We start from the raw sequence: 14,031 nt of genomic DNA on the forward strand, positions 1-14,031 counted from the left end.
GAACAATAAGAACCGAAGTATAAAAGCTGAATCAAACAACATCTCGCTCGGTAAACATGCTGAAAGGTTATTATTCGATGTTGTGTCCGCGCGTCGTCGATTGTCGGGGGTAGGTGATCTGAGGAGCCGCCATGGGTATGTGGACATCGTTCATCGTTTACCAAATTCACCGATTTTTAAATGTCATTTACATTAAAAATACAGTACAACATGTACAGGAGGATCGAGAAAGAGCGAGGTGACGTCAAAGGCAACGGACCAACGGTGGGACACGAGGCAAGGGAGGAGAACGAAGAGGTAAAGAGAAGGTTGAGGTAAATTCGAGTAAAACGAAGAGGTAAAGAGAATGTTGAGGTAAAACGAAGAGGTAAATGGAGTAAAACGAAGAGGTAAAGAGAAGGTTGAGGTAAATTTGAGTAAAATGAAGAGGTAAAGAGAATGTTGAGGTAAAATGAAGAGGTAAATGGAGTAAAACGAAGAGGTAAAGAGAAGGTTGAGGTAAATGGAGTAAAACGAAGAGGTAAAGAGAAGGTTGAGGTAAATGGAGTAAAACGAAGAGGTAAAGAGAAGGTTGAGGTAAATTTGAGTAAAATGAAGAGGTAAAGAGAATGTTGAGGTAAAATGAAGAGGTAAATGGAGTAAAACGAAGAGGTAAAGAGAAGGTTGAGGTAAATGGAGTAAAACGAAGAGGTAAAGAGAAGGTTGAGGTAAATGGAGTAAAACGAAGAGGTAAAGAAGGTAGAGGTAAAGAGAAGGTTGAGGTAAATGGAGTAAAACGAAGAGGTAAAGAGAAGGTTGAGGTAAATGGAGTAAAACGAAGAGGTAAAGAAGGTAGAGGTAAAGAGAAGGTTGAGGTAAATGGAGTAAAACGAAGAGGTAAAGAGAAGGTTGAGGTAAATGGAGTAAAACGAAGAGGTAAAGAAGGTAGAGGTAAAGAGAAGGTTGAGGTAAATGGAGTAAAACGAAGAGGTAAAGAGAAGGTTGAGGTAAATTTGAGTAAAATGAAGAGGTAAAGAGAATGTTGAGGTAAAATGAAGAGGTAAATGGAGTAAAACGAAGAGGTAAAGAGAAGGTTGAGGTAAATGGAGTAAAACGAAGAGGTAAAGAGAAGGTTGAGGTAAATGGAGTAAAACGAAGAGGTAAAGAAGGTAGAGGTAAAGAGAAGGTTGAGGTAAATGGAGTAAAACGAAGAGGTAAAGAGAAGGTTGAGGTAAATGGAGTAAAACGAAGAGGTAAAGAAGGTAGAGGTAAAGAGAAGGTTGAGGTAAATGGAGTAAAACGAAGAGGTAAAGAGAAGGTTGAGGTAAATGGAGTAAAATGAAGAGGTAAAGAGAAGGTTGAGGTAAATGGAGTAAAACGAAGAGGTAAAGAGAAGGTTGAGGTAAATTCGAGTAAAACAAAGAGGTAAAGAGAAGGTTGAGGTAAAACGAAGAAGTAAAGAGACGGTTGAGGTAAATCGAGTAAAACGAAGAGGTAAAGAGAAGGTTGAGGTAGAAAGAAGGTTGAGGTAAAGAGAAGGTTGAGGTAAATGGAGTAAAACGAAGAGGTAAAGAGAAGGTGGAGGTAAATGGAGTAAAACGAAGAGGTAAAGAGAAGGTGGAGGTAAATGGAGTAAACGAAGAGGTAAAGAGAAGGTGGAGGTAAATGGAGTAAAACGAAGAGGTAAAGAGAAGGTGGAGGTAAATGGAGTAAACGAAGAGGTAAAGAGAAGGTGGAGGTAAATGGAGTAAAACGAAGAGGTAAAGAGAAGGTGGAGGTAAATGGAGTAAAACGAAGAGGTAAAGAGAAGGTGGTAAATGGAGTAAAACGAAGAGGTAAAGAGAAGGTTGAGGTAAATCAAGTAAAACGAAGAGGTAACGAGAAGGTTGAGGTAAATGGAGTAAAACGAAGAGATAAAGAGAAGGTTGAGGTAAAACGAAGAGGTAGAGAAGGTTGAGGTAAAACGAAGAGGTAAAGAGAAGGTTGAGGAAAAACGAAGAGGTAGAGAAGGTTGAGGTAAAACGAAGAGGTAAAGAGAAGGTTGGGGTAAATCGAGTAAAACGAAGAGGTAAAGAGAAGGTTGAGGTAAATCGAGTAAAAACGAAGAGGTGAAGAGAAGGTTGAGGTAAATCGAGTAAAACGAAGAGGTAAAGAGAAGGTTGAGGTAAAACGAAGAGGTAAAGAGAAGGTTGAGGTAAATCGAGTAAAACGAAGAGGTAGAGAAGGTTGAGGTAAAATGAAGAGGTAAAGAGAAGGTTGAGGAAAAACGAAGAGGTAGAGAAGGTTGAGGTAAAACGAAGAGGTAAAGAGAAGGTTGAGGTAAATAGAGTAAAAACGAAGAGGTAAAGAGAAGGTTGAGGTAAATCGAGTAAAAACGAAGAGGTAAAGAGAACGTTGGGGTAAATCGAGTAAAAACGAAGAGGTAAAGAGAAGGTTGGGGTAAATCGAGTAAAACGAAGAGGTAAAGAGAAGGTTGAGGTAAATCGAGTAAAAACGAAGAGGTAAAGAGAAGGTTGAGGTAAATCGAGTAAAACGAAGAGGTAAAGAGAAGGTTGAGGTAAATCGAGTAAAACGAAGAGATAAAGAGAAGGTTGAGGTAAAACGAAGAGGTAGAGAAGGTTGAGGTAAATCGAAGAGGTAAAGAGAATGTTGAGGAAAAACGAAGAGGTAGAGAAGGTTGAGGTAAAACGAAGAGGTAAAGAGAAGGTTGGGGTAAATCGAGTAAAACGAAGTGGTAAAGAGAAGGTTGAAGTAAATCGAGTAAAACGAAGAGGTAAAGAGAAGGTTGAGGTAAATCGAGTAAAACGAAGAGGTAAAGAGAAGGTTGAGGTAAAACGAAGAGGTAAAGAGAAGGTTGAGGTAAATCGAGTAAAACGAAGAGATAAAGAGAAGGTTGAGGTAAAACGAAGAGGTAGAGAAGGTTGAGGTAAATCGAAGAGGTAAAGAGAAGGTTGAGGAAAAACGAAGAGGTAGAGAAGGTTGAGGTAAAACGAAGAGGTAAAGAGAAGGTTGGGGTAAATCGAGTAAAACGAAGTGGTAAAGAGAAGGTTGAAGTAAATCGAGTAAAACGAAGAGGTAAAGAGAAGGTTGAGGTAAATCGAGTAAAACGAAGAGGTAAAGAGAAGGTTGAGGTAAAACGAAGAGGTAAAGAGAAGGTTGAGGAAAAACGAAGAGGTAGAGAAGGTTGAGGTAAAACGAAGAGGTAAAGAGAAGGTTGAGGTAAATCAAGTAAAACAAAGAGGTAAAGAAAAGGTTGAAGTAAATCGAGTAAAACGAAGAGGTAAAGAGGAGGTTGAGGTAAATCGAGTAAAACGAAGAGGTAAAGAAGGTTGAGGTAAATCGAGTAAAACAGAGGTAAAGAGAAGGTTGAAGTAAATCGAGTAAAACGAAGAGGTAAAGACAAGGTTGAGGTAAATCGAGTAAAACGAAGAGGTAAAGAGAAGGTTGAGGTAGAAAGAAGGTTGAGGTAAAGAGAAGGTTGAGGTAAATGGAGTAAAACGAAGAGGTAAAGAGAAGGTGGAGGTAAATGGAGTAAAACGAAGAGGTAAAGAGAAGGTGGAGGTAAATGGAGTAAACGAAGAGGTAAAGAGAAGGTTGAGGTAAATGGAGTAAAACGAAGAGGTAAAGAGAAGGTGGAGGTAAATGGAGTAAAACGAAGAGGTAAAGAGAAGGTGGTAAATGGAGTAAAACGAAGAGGTAAAGAGAAGGTTGAGGTAAATCGAGTAAAACGAAGAGGTAACGAGAAGGTTGAGGTAAATGGAGTAAAACGAAGAGATAAAGAGAAGGTTGAGGTAAAACGAAGAGGTAGAGAAGGTTGAGGTAAAACGAAGAGGTAAAGAGAAGGTTGAGGAAAAACGAAGAGGTAGAGAAGGTTGAGGTAAAACGAAGAGGTAAAGAGAAGGTTGGGGTAAATCGAGTAAAACGAAGAGGTAAAGAGAAGGTTGAGGTTAATCGAGTAAAAACGAAGAGGTAAAGAGAAGGTTGAGGTAAATCGAGTAAAACGAAGAGGTAAAGAGAAGGTTGAGGTAAAACGAAGAGGTAAAGAGAAGGTTGAGGTAAATCGAGTAAAACGAAGAGATAAAGAGAAGGTTGAGGTAAAACGAAGAGGTAGAGAAGGTTGAGGTAAAACGAAGAGGTAAAGAGAAGGTTGAGGAAAAACGAAGAGCTAGAGAAGGTTGAGGTAAAACGAAGAGGTAAAGAGAAGGTTGAGGTAAATCGAGTAAAAACGAAGAGGTAAAGAGAAGGTTGAGGTAAATCGAGTAAAACAAAGAGGTAAAGAGAAGGTTGAGGTAAAACGAAGAGGTAAAGAGAAGGTTGAGGTAAATCGAGTAAAACAAAGAGGTAAAGAGAAGGTTGAAGTAAAACGAAGAGGTAAAGAGGAGGTTGAGGTAAATCGAATAAAAACGAAGAGGTAAAGAGAAGGTTGGGGTAAATCGAGTAAAACGAAGAGGTAAAGACAAGGTTGAGGTAAATCGAGTAAAAACGAAGAGGTAAAGAGAAGGTTGAGGTAAATCGAGTAAAAACGAAGAGGTAAAGAGAAGGTTGGGGTAAATCGAGTAAAACAAAGAGGTAAAGAGAAGGTTGAGGTAAATCGAGTAAAAACGAAGAGGTAAAGAGAAGGTTGAGGTAAAACGAAGAGGTAAAGAGAAGGTTGAGGTAAATCGAGTAAAACGAAGAGATAAAGAGAAGGTTGAGGTAAAACGAAGAGGTAGAGAAGGTTGAGGTAAATCGAAGAGGTAAAGAGAAGGTTGAGGAAAAACGAAGAGGTAGAGAAGGTTGAGGTAAAACGAAGAGGTAAAGAGAAGGTTGGGGTAAATCGAGTAAAACGAAGAGGTAAAGAGAAGGTTGAAGTAAATCGAGTAAAACGAAGAGGTAAAGAGAAGGTTGAGGTAAATCGAGTAAAACGAAGAGGTAAAGAGAAGGTTGAGGTAAAACGAAGAGGTAAAGAGAAGGTTGAGGAAAAACGAAGAGGTAGAGAAGGTTGAGGTAAAACGAAGAGGTAAAGAGAAGGTTGAGGTAAATCGAGTAAAACAAAGAGGTAAAGAGAAGGTTGAAGTAAATCGAGTAAAACGAAGAGGTAAAGAGGAGGTTGAGGTAAATCGAGTAAAACGAAGAGGTAAAGAAGGTTGAGGTAAATCGAGTAAAACAGAGGTAAAGAGAAGGTTGAAGTAAATCGAGTAAAACGAAGAGGTAAAGAGAAGCTTGAGGTAAATGGAGTAAAACAGAGGTAAAGTGAAGGTTGAAGTAAATCGAGTAAAACGAAGAGGTAAAGAGAAGGTTGAGGTAAATCGAGTAAAACGAAGAGGTAAAGAGAAGGTTGAGGTAAATCGAGTAAAACGAAGAGGTAAAGAGAATCTTGAGGTAAATGGAGTAAAACAAAGAGGTAAAGAGAAGGTTGAAGTAAATCGAGTAAAACGAAGAGGTAAAGACAAGGTTGAGGTAAATCGAGTAAAACGAAGAGGTAAAGAGAAGGTTGAGGTAAATCGAGTAAAACGAAGAGGTAAAGAGAAGGTTGAAGTAAATCGAGTAAAACGAAGAGGTAAAGACAAGGTTGAGGTAAATCGAGTAAAACGAAGAGGTAAAGAGAAGGTTGAGGTAAATCGAGTAAAACGAAGAGGTAAAGAGAAGGTTGAAGTAAATCGAGTAAAACGAAGAGGTAAAGAGAAGGTTGTGGTAAATCGAGTAAAACGAAGAGGTAAAGAGAAGCTTGAGGTAAATGGAGTAAAACAAAGAGGTAAAGAGAAGGTTGAAGTAAATCGAGTAAAACGAAGAGGGAAAGAGGAGGTTGAGGTAAATCGAATAAAAACGAAGAGGTAAAGAGAAGGTTGGGGTCAATCGAGTAAAACGAAGAGGTAAAGAGAAGGTTGAGGTAAATCGAGTAAAAACGAAGAGGTAAAGAGAAGGTTGAGGTAAATCGAGTAAAAACGAAGAGGTAAAGAGAAGGTTGGGGTAAATCGAGTAAAACGAAGAGGTAAAGAGAAAGTTGAGGTAAATCGAGTAACTTCAAGTAATTCGAGGGTTGCATGAGGAAGGGTTAATGGGGGGATAAAAGATTGCAGGTATAACGATTTGGGTGGTCACCTGACAGGGTTCCCACATGAGGGAAGGGTGCGATTGAAAGGCCTCGGTCAAGGTGGTTACAGAAACAAGGAGCAAAAGAGAGGAGGTGTGCAGCAATCCCTGGATTCGAGGAATTGAACCGGTGATTCCTGGGAGGATCGGAGGACAGGCGGTTAGCGGGAATAACCACAAACCGGTGAACCACTAACGCGCGGCCGCCGTGTGACATCGCGACAGAGTCCAATGATGTTGAAATAAAATTTCAATCAAAATTCGGGAAAGATATTTTTCATATTATAGGTCATCGAAATCAAACAATATATCGTCCGATATTATTAGTAATGATGTATATCTATATAATAACAAGTCTGAAGACGACAATGGTTCACGAGCGTTATTTGACGATGTAGATTGTTTCAGAAGTCAAGGATGAGACAATGTGATAATTTTTGACCAAGTTTTAAAAATGATCAACATGATGTGGTACTATACGAGTGACAGGTTATTAGCTGCAAAATGTCGAAAACCCAGTTTCGTTCAACAACTTTCAAAATTTGACCTTTGCATAACATTTAAAGGGCACAGAACAATGTTGTGGACATTAAAATAAGGAAACAGGATAGGTCCTATAGCTTGTTGGAGTTAGTTCGTCGAAGCAGTTCGAAACCCCGGTTCGATTCCCACAACTTTGAAAATTTGACCTTCGTGAACTTTAACGGTCAAAGGTCAAGGATTATAACCTTTGGTGCAAAACTTCCACCGGAACATTCCAGGAACAATATAAACGTCATATAGGCTATATGGCATTTCGCACTCCTCGGATTATATCCTTACTTTGATGAAATCGGCGTAAAAACAAACTTGAAGGGGGCGCCACGGGCAAGGTGTTCGAGATAGAGCAAAATGGTTTCGAGACTTTAGGTGGGGAATAACCTCAAGATTATGCATAAAAGATATTGTCATCCTCGCTCTCAAAGTTTGGGCGGTCGTATGATTTTTAAGTCAAAATTCACAATTTTCTAAGTTTTGACCTTGTGACCTTGACCTTGGGACGAAAATGAAAAATCTGACAACGACAAGTTTTAGATAATTCATTTTGCTATTCAAATACCAAAGAACACATTCCATTCAGTCAATTCCCTAGAATATAGATTTTTAATCCGACTACCCCCTAAAAATAGCTATTTTGGGGACGTGGCTCCGCCTACAATGGGCATGCCCTCATCCAGAAAAACACAACTAGACATTGATATCGAACACATAACCAAGTTTCATCAAGATCGGATCAAAGTCCACGGAGTTATGCTCTGAACAGACAGACACACAGACAGACATGAATATAGTGGTCACTGGCTGGCACTCATGAACATATATGTACTGTATTTTTACCCCATCTACAGACTACAGTACTGATGGAGGGAGGTGTATGTCGACCGTTTCTTGTAAATCCACATCTGTTTGTTTGCTGAGCTCGACGTGAAAAACACACACGAGTTGATTGGGCTCGCCCCCAGCTGGCCGACCAGGGTATCGCGGTTTCATCGTCCTTGTGGCTTGGTGATACGAATACGCTTTTGCTTTGGTTGAACGGGGTTTCCCAGCAGGGGTTTTGAGAGCTTTTACCGTTCCCATCAATGGCAGGACGGTGTTCCTCTCCCCATGTTTTCTAGTGCAGTGAGATGTTTTGAATTACAAGCAGTACGTATGTTTCTGCTTCGTGCATGCAACCCGGTTTTTTTTTTTCAGGAGTGATTGAGACGGCTGTTAGTTGCCTATACACCACCCAAATAAAACTATGCGTCAGAAGACCGTGTTGCTTGCTTGGAACGAGATCGCCGGTAGGGCGGGTACTCTGCTGGTATAAATTAATCATCCGATTTGAGGAACAAACTTCACTTCTGAAAAATAGGACCGCAGGTCCTGAAGCTCACCTGAATCAGGAGCAACAGTCACTCAAATCCCCTGCAACCCCCCCCCCCTCCAGATCCTGATGCTTTGCTCACCTGGAACGTAGTTCCGGGTAGCTTATGGGATGGCGCGTCGTCCATCCGTCCACAAATACTTTCAACTTCTCTGAAACTACACATACAATTTTAATGAAACTCAACTATGACGTTCATCGTCCACCAGACGGCAGTCTCCTTGGGTTAACCTGAAGCAGTCCCTTTGGGTGGGTGCCTCGAATGTCCTGTCTCTGTTATCATCTGAGCTCAAGCGTTTGAACAAAGCTATTGCAGCACTCTGTGAGGTTCGGAGACCTGATAGTGGCAAGAGCATAGCGGGTAATTACACCTCCCTTTGGTTTGGTTATTCTGATGGTTACCATGCCTAAGGACTTGTTATAGCTGTGTCCAGTCAGCTGACTCCGATGATAATTCAGGTAACACCGGTCAACGAACATCTTATGAGACTAAGAATTCGTCACTCCTTTGGTGTCGTTTCCCTGGTCTCTGTATATGCTCCGACAGGCGAGTGATCTCACCGTGAAGGACGCATTCAATGCCACGCTCGAGTCTGTGGTTGATCAGTGCCCAGGAGAGATACTCTTCTAATCTTGGGGGATTTCAAAGCATCAAGTGGAACTGATAGGGATGTTTATGAGACATGTGTTGGTCCCCATGGGTCTGGAACTGTGAACCAGAATAGCACTAAGTTCCTTGAGTTTGCAAGAAGTCATGAACAAAGGGTGGCTGGTTCATGGTTTCAGCACCCACAAGCTCATCGCTGGACTTGGTATTCCAACGCTGGCAGTGTGGGAAAGGAGATTGACCATGTGCTCGTTGATGGTTGCTGGAGGATGATCTCCTGGGATCCGTGGCATCCATGCTGCATGGTTTACCAGAGTGCTCAGTTCCTCAATACTAACCACAGGCTTGTTGTAGCAACTCTAAAGTTGTAGCTTAAATCCAGGAGAATGGTACCATCCCAGCCTAAGCTTGATGTTGGGAAGCTCAAGGATGAGAGGGTAGCTGAGGAGTTTGCAAACAGGCTAAGTGGATATTTGTGGAGTCTGGGTGCTTTGGGAGGTCCTGAAGAGTTGTGGAGTGCCTTCAAGACCAGCATCCTTGATGTTGCCGGTGGATGTCTTGGAACTCACCATAGGGCAAAGAAGAATTTTGTCTCTCAAGGGACACTGGATAACACTTACCAGTCGCAGGGCCAGGCTTAATGGCAGAGCTAAACTGTTCAGGGAGCTGAGGCGTAAAACTGTACATGCGCGAAGGGGGGACAAGAGGCCCATGTGCCATGAATCTGTGAGGGGGTAGGGCATCACCTGTGGTCAAGTGATTCTCGTTCTGCTTACAGGGGAATTCACGCATTACGTTCATCCAAGCCTATCCCTTGGTGTACTACAGTTACAGTGGAGGTGGTGGGCTCTTGACAGAAGAGTCCGAAGTGAAGGCCCGGTGGGCTGGTTACTTTGAGCGGTTGTACCAGGCTTATCCACCAGCTGTCGAGTTGGATGTTCGGGGGTGTTACTATCCCTATTGCTGACCCTCCACTCAACTGTGGTCCACCTTCGTTTGTGGAAACACAGGCTGCAGTGAACCGATTGAACTGGGGTAAAGCTCCTGGGATCGGTGGCATCCATGCTGAACTTCTCAAGGCTGGTGGAAATGCTGCATTCATGTCATTGCATGCAATTCTGTGCTCTGCCAGAAACACAGGCATCATCCCAACTGACTTGAAGAGGAGCCTTGTGGTCCTTCTCTTGAAACGGAAGAGTGATCACCAGGACTGCAACGCTGTTCTCAGTGCTCAGCAAGGTTTTTGCTCGGATAATTCTTGATCGGGTTCACCACCATCTGCTTGAGCACCGGCATCCAGAGCAGTCAGGCTTTACACCAAAGAGGTCAACGATTGACTGTATCCTTGCTCTTCAGGTCCTTACCGAATGCAGATGAGAGTTTCGGCAGGGGCTGCTTGCAGCCTACGTTGATTTCTGTAAAGCATTCGATTCAGTGAATCGGGATGCCCTCTGGAGGATTCTTTGTCTTTGCGGGGTGCCACCAAAGCTGATCAATCTGATGTCTGAACTGTACTCTGGTACGGAGAGTGCTGTGAGATGTGGCGATACCATCTCCAACTTATTTCCAGTTACTGGATTTCGTCAGTTGTGTGTGCTGGCTTCCGCACTTTTCAACGCTTGTATGGACTGGATTCTGGGGGGGGGGGATGTCAGAGAGATCAATCTGCGGTGCATGTTTGGGAATGTCAAAATCTCTGACCTTGATTTCACAGATGATGCAGTCACCTTTCTGGAGACTCTAGATGTCCTTTTGGGGACCCTTGCGGTGCTGAATGAGGAGTCGGAGCTGCTAGGATTATGGGTTTCCTGGGACAAAACTAAGATCCAGGCTTTCAATTACATCTTGGATGCTGCTAACTTGTCTGCACTTGTTTGTGGTGAGGATGCTTCGGTCACAGAGAGATTCACTTACCTTGGCAGTGATATTCATGTCTCTGCTACTGTGAGCCTGAGGTCAATAGACGTTTGGGTCAAGTCATGGATTCACTGGATCATGGGGTGTGACACTGTCGGTACTTGTGCAGGAGGACGAAAGTCCGAGTCCTCAGGTCCTTGGTGCTTCCAGTCTTGCTCGACAGAAGTAAGACTTGGACTCTGACCAGGGATCTGAGACAGAAGATTTAATTCCTTTGGTACCAAGTCTCTTCGGAGAATCCTTGTCTATCGCTGGTCAGACTTTGTCCAACGAGCAGTTGCTTGAATACTGCACTGAGTAAAGCTCTGTCGGATAGTACCAGTCATTGCCATTGAGAGAGACAGCTCGGAAAAACGCTGTCTGAAGATAATTGTGATGAGGATTAAGAGAAGAATTGCTTGTTCTGACCAATCTCCATTTTTTGCTTTTGCCATGATATGCAGTCCTGAAAAGTGATCCCTGCCTCAGCAATCAGCTGAACAGACCAGGTAGGCTCTCATTTGTAGCCTAAGCGATTTTTTCGAGAAGATACTCAAACTTTAGTTTTGCATATAGTGGGTGGGACCGACGTTTCTTTTTTCCACGCCATCCCTACATAGAGTGTACCAGCACACTCTCTGAAACGATTTATTAATTTTGATGAGAGTTAATTAAAATGACCACGTGCCAAAATAATAAATTCACTTATAATTAAAATAGCACTCGGTATAGCGCATACCTTCGCCACTCAATGCCTGATCCACGAGAACATATCGGGCCCAATACATTTTTGAAATATCATGCTATATAATCGTTTTTTGGTCAAGAATCACTTCAAAAATTATCAGATCCGGATCTGGATCTTCACTAAAATTTAATCAATTCTTCCGTTTCAGACACCCAACGTGTCCACCAAGTTTCGACTGAATCAGTCCATAACTTCTTGAGATATCGTGATATAAACTCAGCAAAAATAAAAACTTGACACTCATTATTTGTCAAATAGTGTTTAGAAACTTTTCTTGAAAGAGTTCTTGTTGTGATTATAGTTAAAGGCATTGTCGAGGGCATTGCTTCACACATTCATTCTACTGGTCGGGTCTACGTAGCACGTAACAGAGCACTGCACGCTAAAATCACGTTTCCATGTGACACAAGTCACGTGGCCTAGTGATACACCTGCAGTTGATCTCAAGGTAGCAGAGGAGAGTATCATCTCAGAAAAACAAGGTTTTATGGTTAATTATTCATTAATTTGCAATGCCACGACTGTCAAACATTCAGTGTGAACGTGCCATTGGCATGCTGAATACGGGAACATCCGTCACTGACGTTGCGAGGGTTATGGGATGCAGTCGACAGACCATCCATAACCTCCAGACACGTCTCCATCAAACTGGCACCACAGCTGACCGCCCCCGTCCTGGTCGACCACGTGTTACGTCACGCGCAGAAGACTGACAGATTGTCTTACGTCATTTGCGTAATCGGTTTGTCACTGCCACATTCACTGGGAATGAACTGTTTGGAGGTCGAGTGACTGCCCAAACCATTCGAAATCGCCTGCGCTCTGCTCGTCTTCATGCACGGCGGCCATATTGTGGACCAATTCTAACCCGTTTCCATCGACGCCAACGTCTTCTTTGGGCACGACGGCACCTGAGATGGACCCAGCGAGATTGGAATAGGGTTGTGTTTAGTGACGAATCAAGGTTCACACTAACTTTTGCTGATGGAAGGGTTAGAGTGTGGAGAAGACGAGGAGAACGCAATGCCCAGTGTTGCGTACAGTAAGTGGATCGCTTTTGGGGCGGTAGCGTTATGGTTTGGGGTGGTATCAATGGTCATGCTCGATCCCGACTCATTGTCATCCAGGGAAACCTTAATGCGGCAGCATACAGGGATCAGGTGCTCGTTCCAGAGCTTTTACCATTCATGGCAGCTCATGGCCCAGGTCTGACTATCCAACAGGATAACGCCAGACCTCATACGGCCAATTAAACAACGAATTTCCTCAGGGACGCTGGCATCAATGCCATGGAGTGGCCCTCAAGATCTCCTGACCTCAACCCCATAGAGCATGTGTGGGATGTGTTAGGCAGGCGGCTCCATCAAGTAAGGAACCCTCCACAGAACTTGCAGGAGCTTGGTGCCATGTTGGTACAAATATGGCGGTGCATTCCCCAAGCTGTGTTCAGACGCATCATCCAATCCATGAGGAGACATTGTATCGCAGTTGTGAACGCCCATGGAGGACACACCCGATATTGACATGATTTCATCAAGTTGTGACTCACAGTTTTTGATCATGGACATTGTCATCGCATTTCCGGTGGAACCAATTCCATGACAAACATGATCTGTATGCTATAGCATCTTTAATGACAAGAGAATTGAATACAATCGTTATTTCAAACCTATTTTCCAAAGTGTTCAAATTATTGACTTTGAAACGAGTGTAAAGTTTTTATTTTTGTTGAGTTTATATCGTTTTGGGCCCTATCTCTCAATGGTGAAGAATCACTTAAAAAAAATCGAGTAGCCAGATCCGGATCCGGGTCTTCACCAAAATCTAAACAATTCGTTCTTGTCACACACCAAACCTGTCCACAAAATTTCATCTGAATCCGTGCACAACTTTTTGAGATATCCTGCACACAGGCAAACAAACAAACAGGGGTGAAAACATCACCTCCTTCCACTTTCGGTGGTGGAGGTAATAACGGGCACGCTGATTAATCTGTTGACGATGGCCAATGTTTCACTGCCCTTCTTCAGGAATGGAATAACATTGGCTATCGTCTTAGAAGGTGATGAGCCCAAAGAGCAGGGACAGAGAAGTTAGTTAAACAAATAATGTGATAAGAACTGCATCCTTTGATCCACAGAATACTGGTAGAGGTGGTTGCCAAAGCAAACTTTTGAGACGACAAAAGTTAAGGCACTTAACTTAGTAATACTTATTGTGAATCCATCTTCAGTAGGTGACAGAGTCGAAAAATCAAATGAAGAGCATTTGGGAACTAAAGGAAAACAACCTCATGGAGTATTTGTAAGAATTACTGAGTTACGACAACAATGATCTAAAACTTGAAGCTTTCTGGAGTTGTGACAATCCAAAAATAACCGTTGTTCTTGTAAATGACATTCTATTAAAACGGAACACCTGAAAATGTTGCTATGCTCAAGCTTGAAAACATTACAACCTGGTCCTGGAAATGTGTAACCTAGTTTCTACTTGAGAACCTTTTTTCCACTGTCGGACAGCCACCAAAGGAGAATGCAATAAAGAAAGGAATGGCTAATCTCAACACAGAATTAGTAATTGGCATGGGCAGCAGAAGAAGTAAAAACAAAGAGGAAAGAAAATATCTTAAATGGTGATTGATCTACAGTGGAGGGAAGAGAAGCTCACCTTTTGGGCCTAACCCTTCGTCTCTTGCTCTGATGAAAGGTTAGGCCCGAAACATCAATCAGCTTCTCTTCTCTCCACAGCGGATCAATCACCATATAAGGTATTTAAATTCCTATTTGTTTCAACTAAAGAATGGCTTAACAAGCTTCCACC

The 14,031-nt window shown here is 42.5% G+C and overlaps 1 protein-coding gene across 1 annotated transcript in view; it reads left to right on the forward strand.

The window, feature by feature from the left end:
- The first annotated feature begins 116 nt into the window (after positions 1 to 116).
- Positions 117 to 14,031, forward strand: part of ASCC2 (activating signal cointegrator 1 complex subunit 2) — an 84,362-nt gene continuing 70,447 nt past the window's right edge. Inside the window, exon 1 of the mRNA XM_085854615.1 lies at positions 117 to 135. Within this exon, the coding sequence (XP_085710741.1) occupies positions 132 to 135 (4 nt within the window). The 5' untranslated portion in view covers positions 117 to 131. The remainder of the gene's footprint in view (positions 136 to 14,031) is intronic.

This window comes from Eptatretus burgeri, chromosome 14, assembly GCF_056783735.1.
Source record: "Eptatretus burgeri isolate ZD-2024b chromosome 14, Ebu_testis_v1, whole genome shotgun sequence".
In the NCBI taxonomy this organism is placed as follows: Eukaryota; Metazoa; Chordata; class Myxini; order Myxiniformes; family Myxinidae; genus Eptatretus; species Eptatretus burgeri.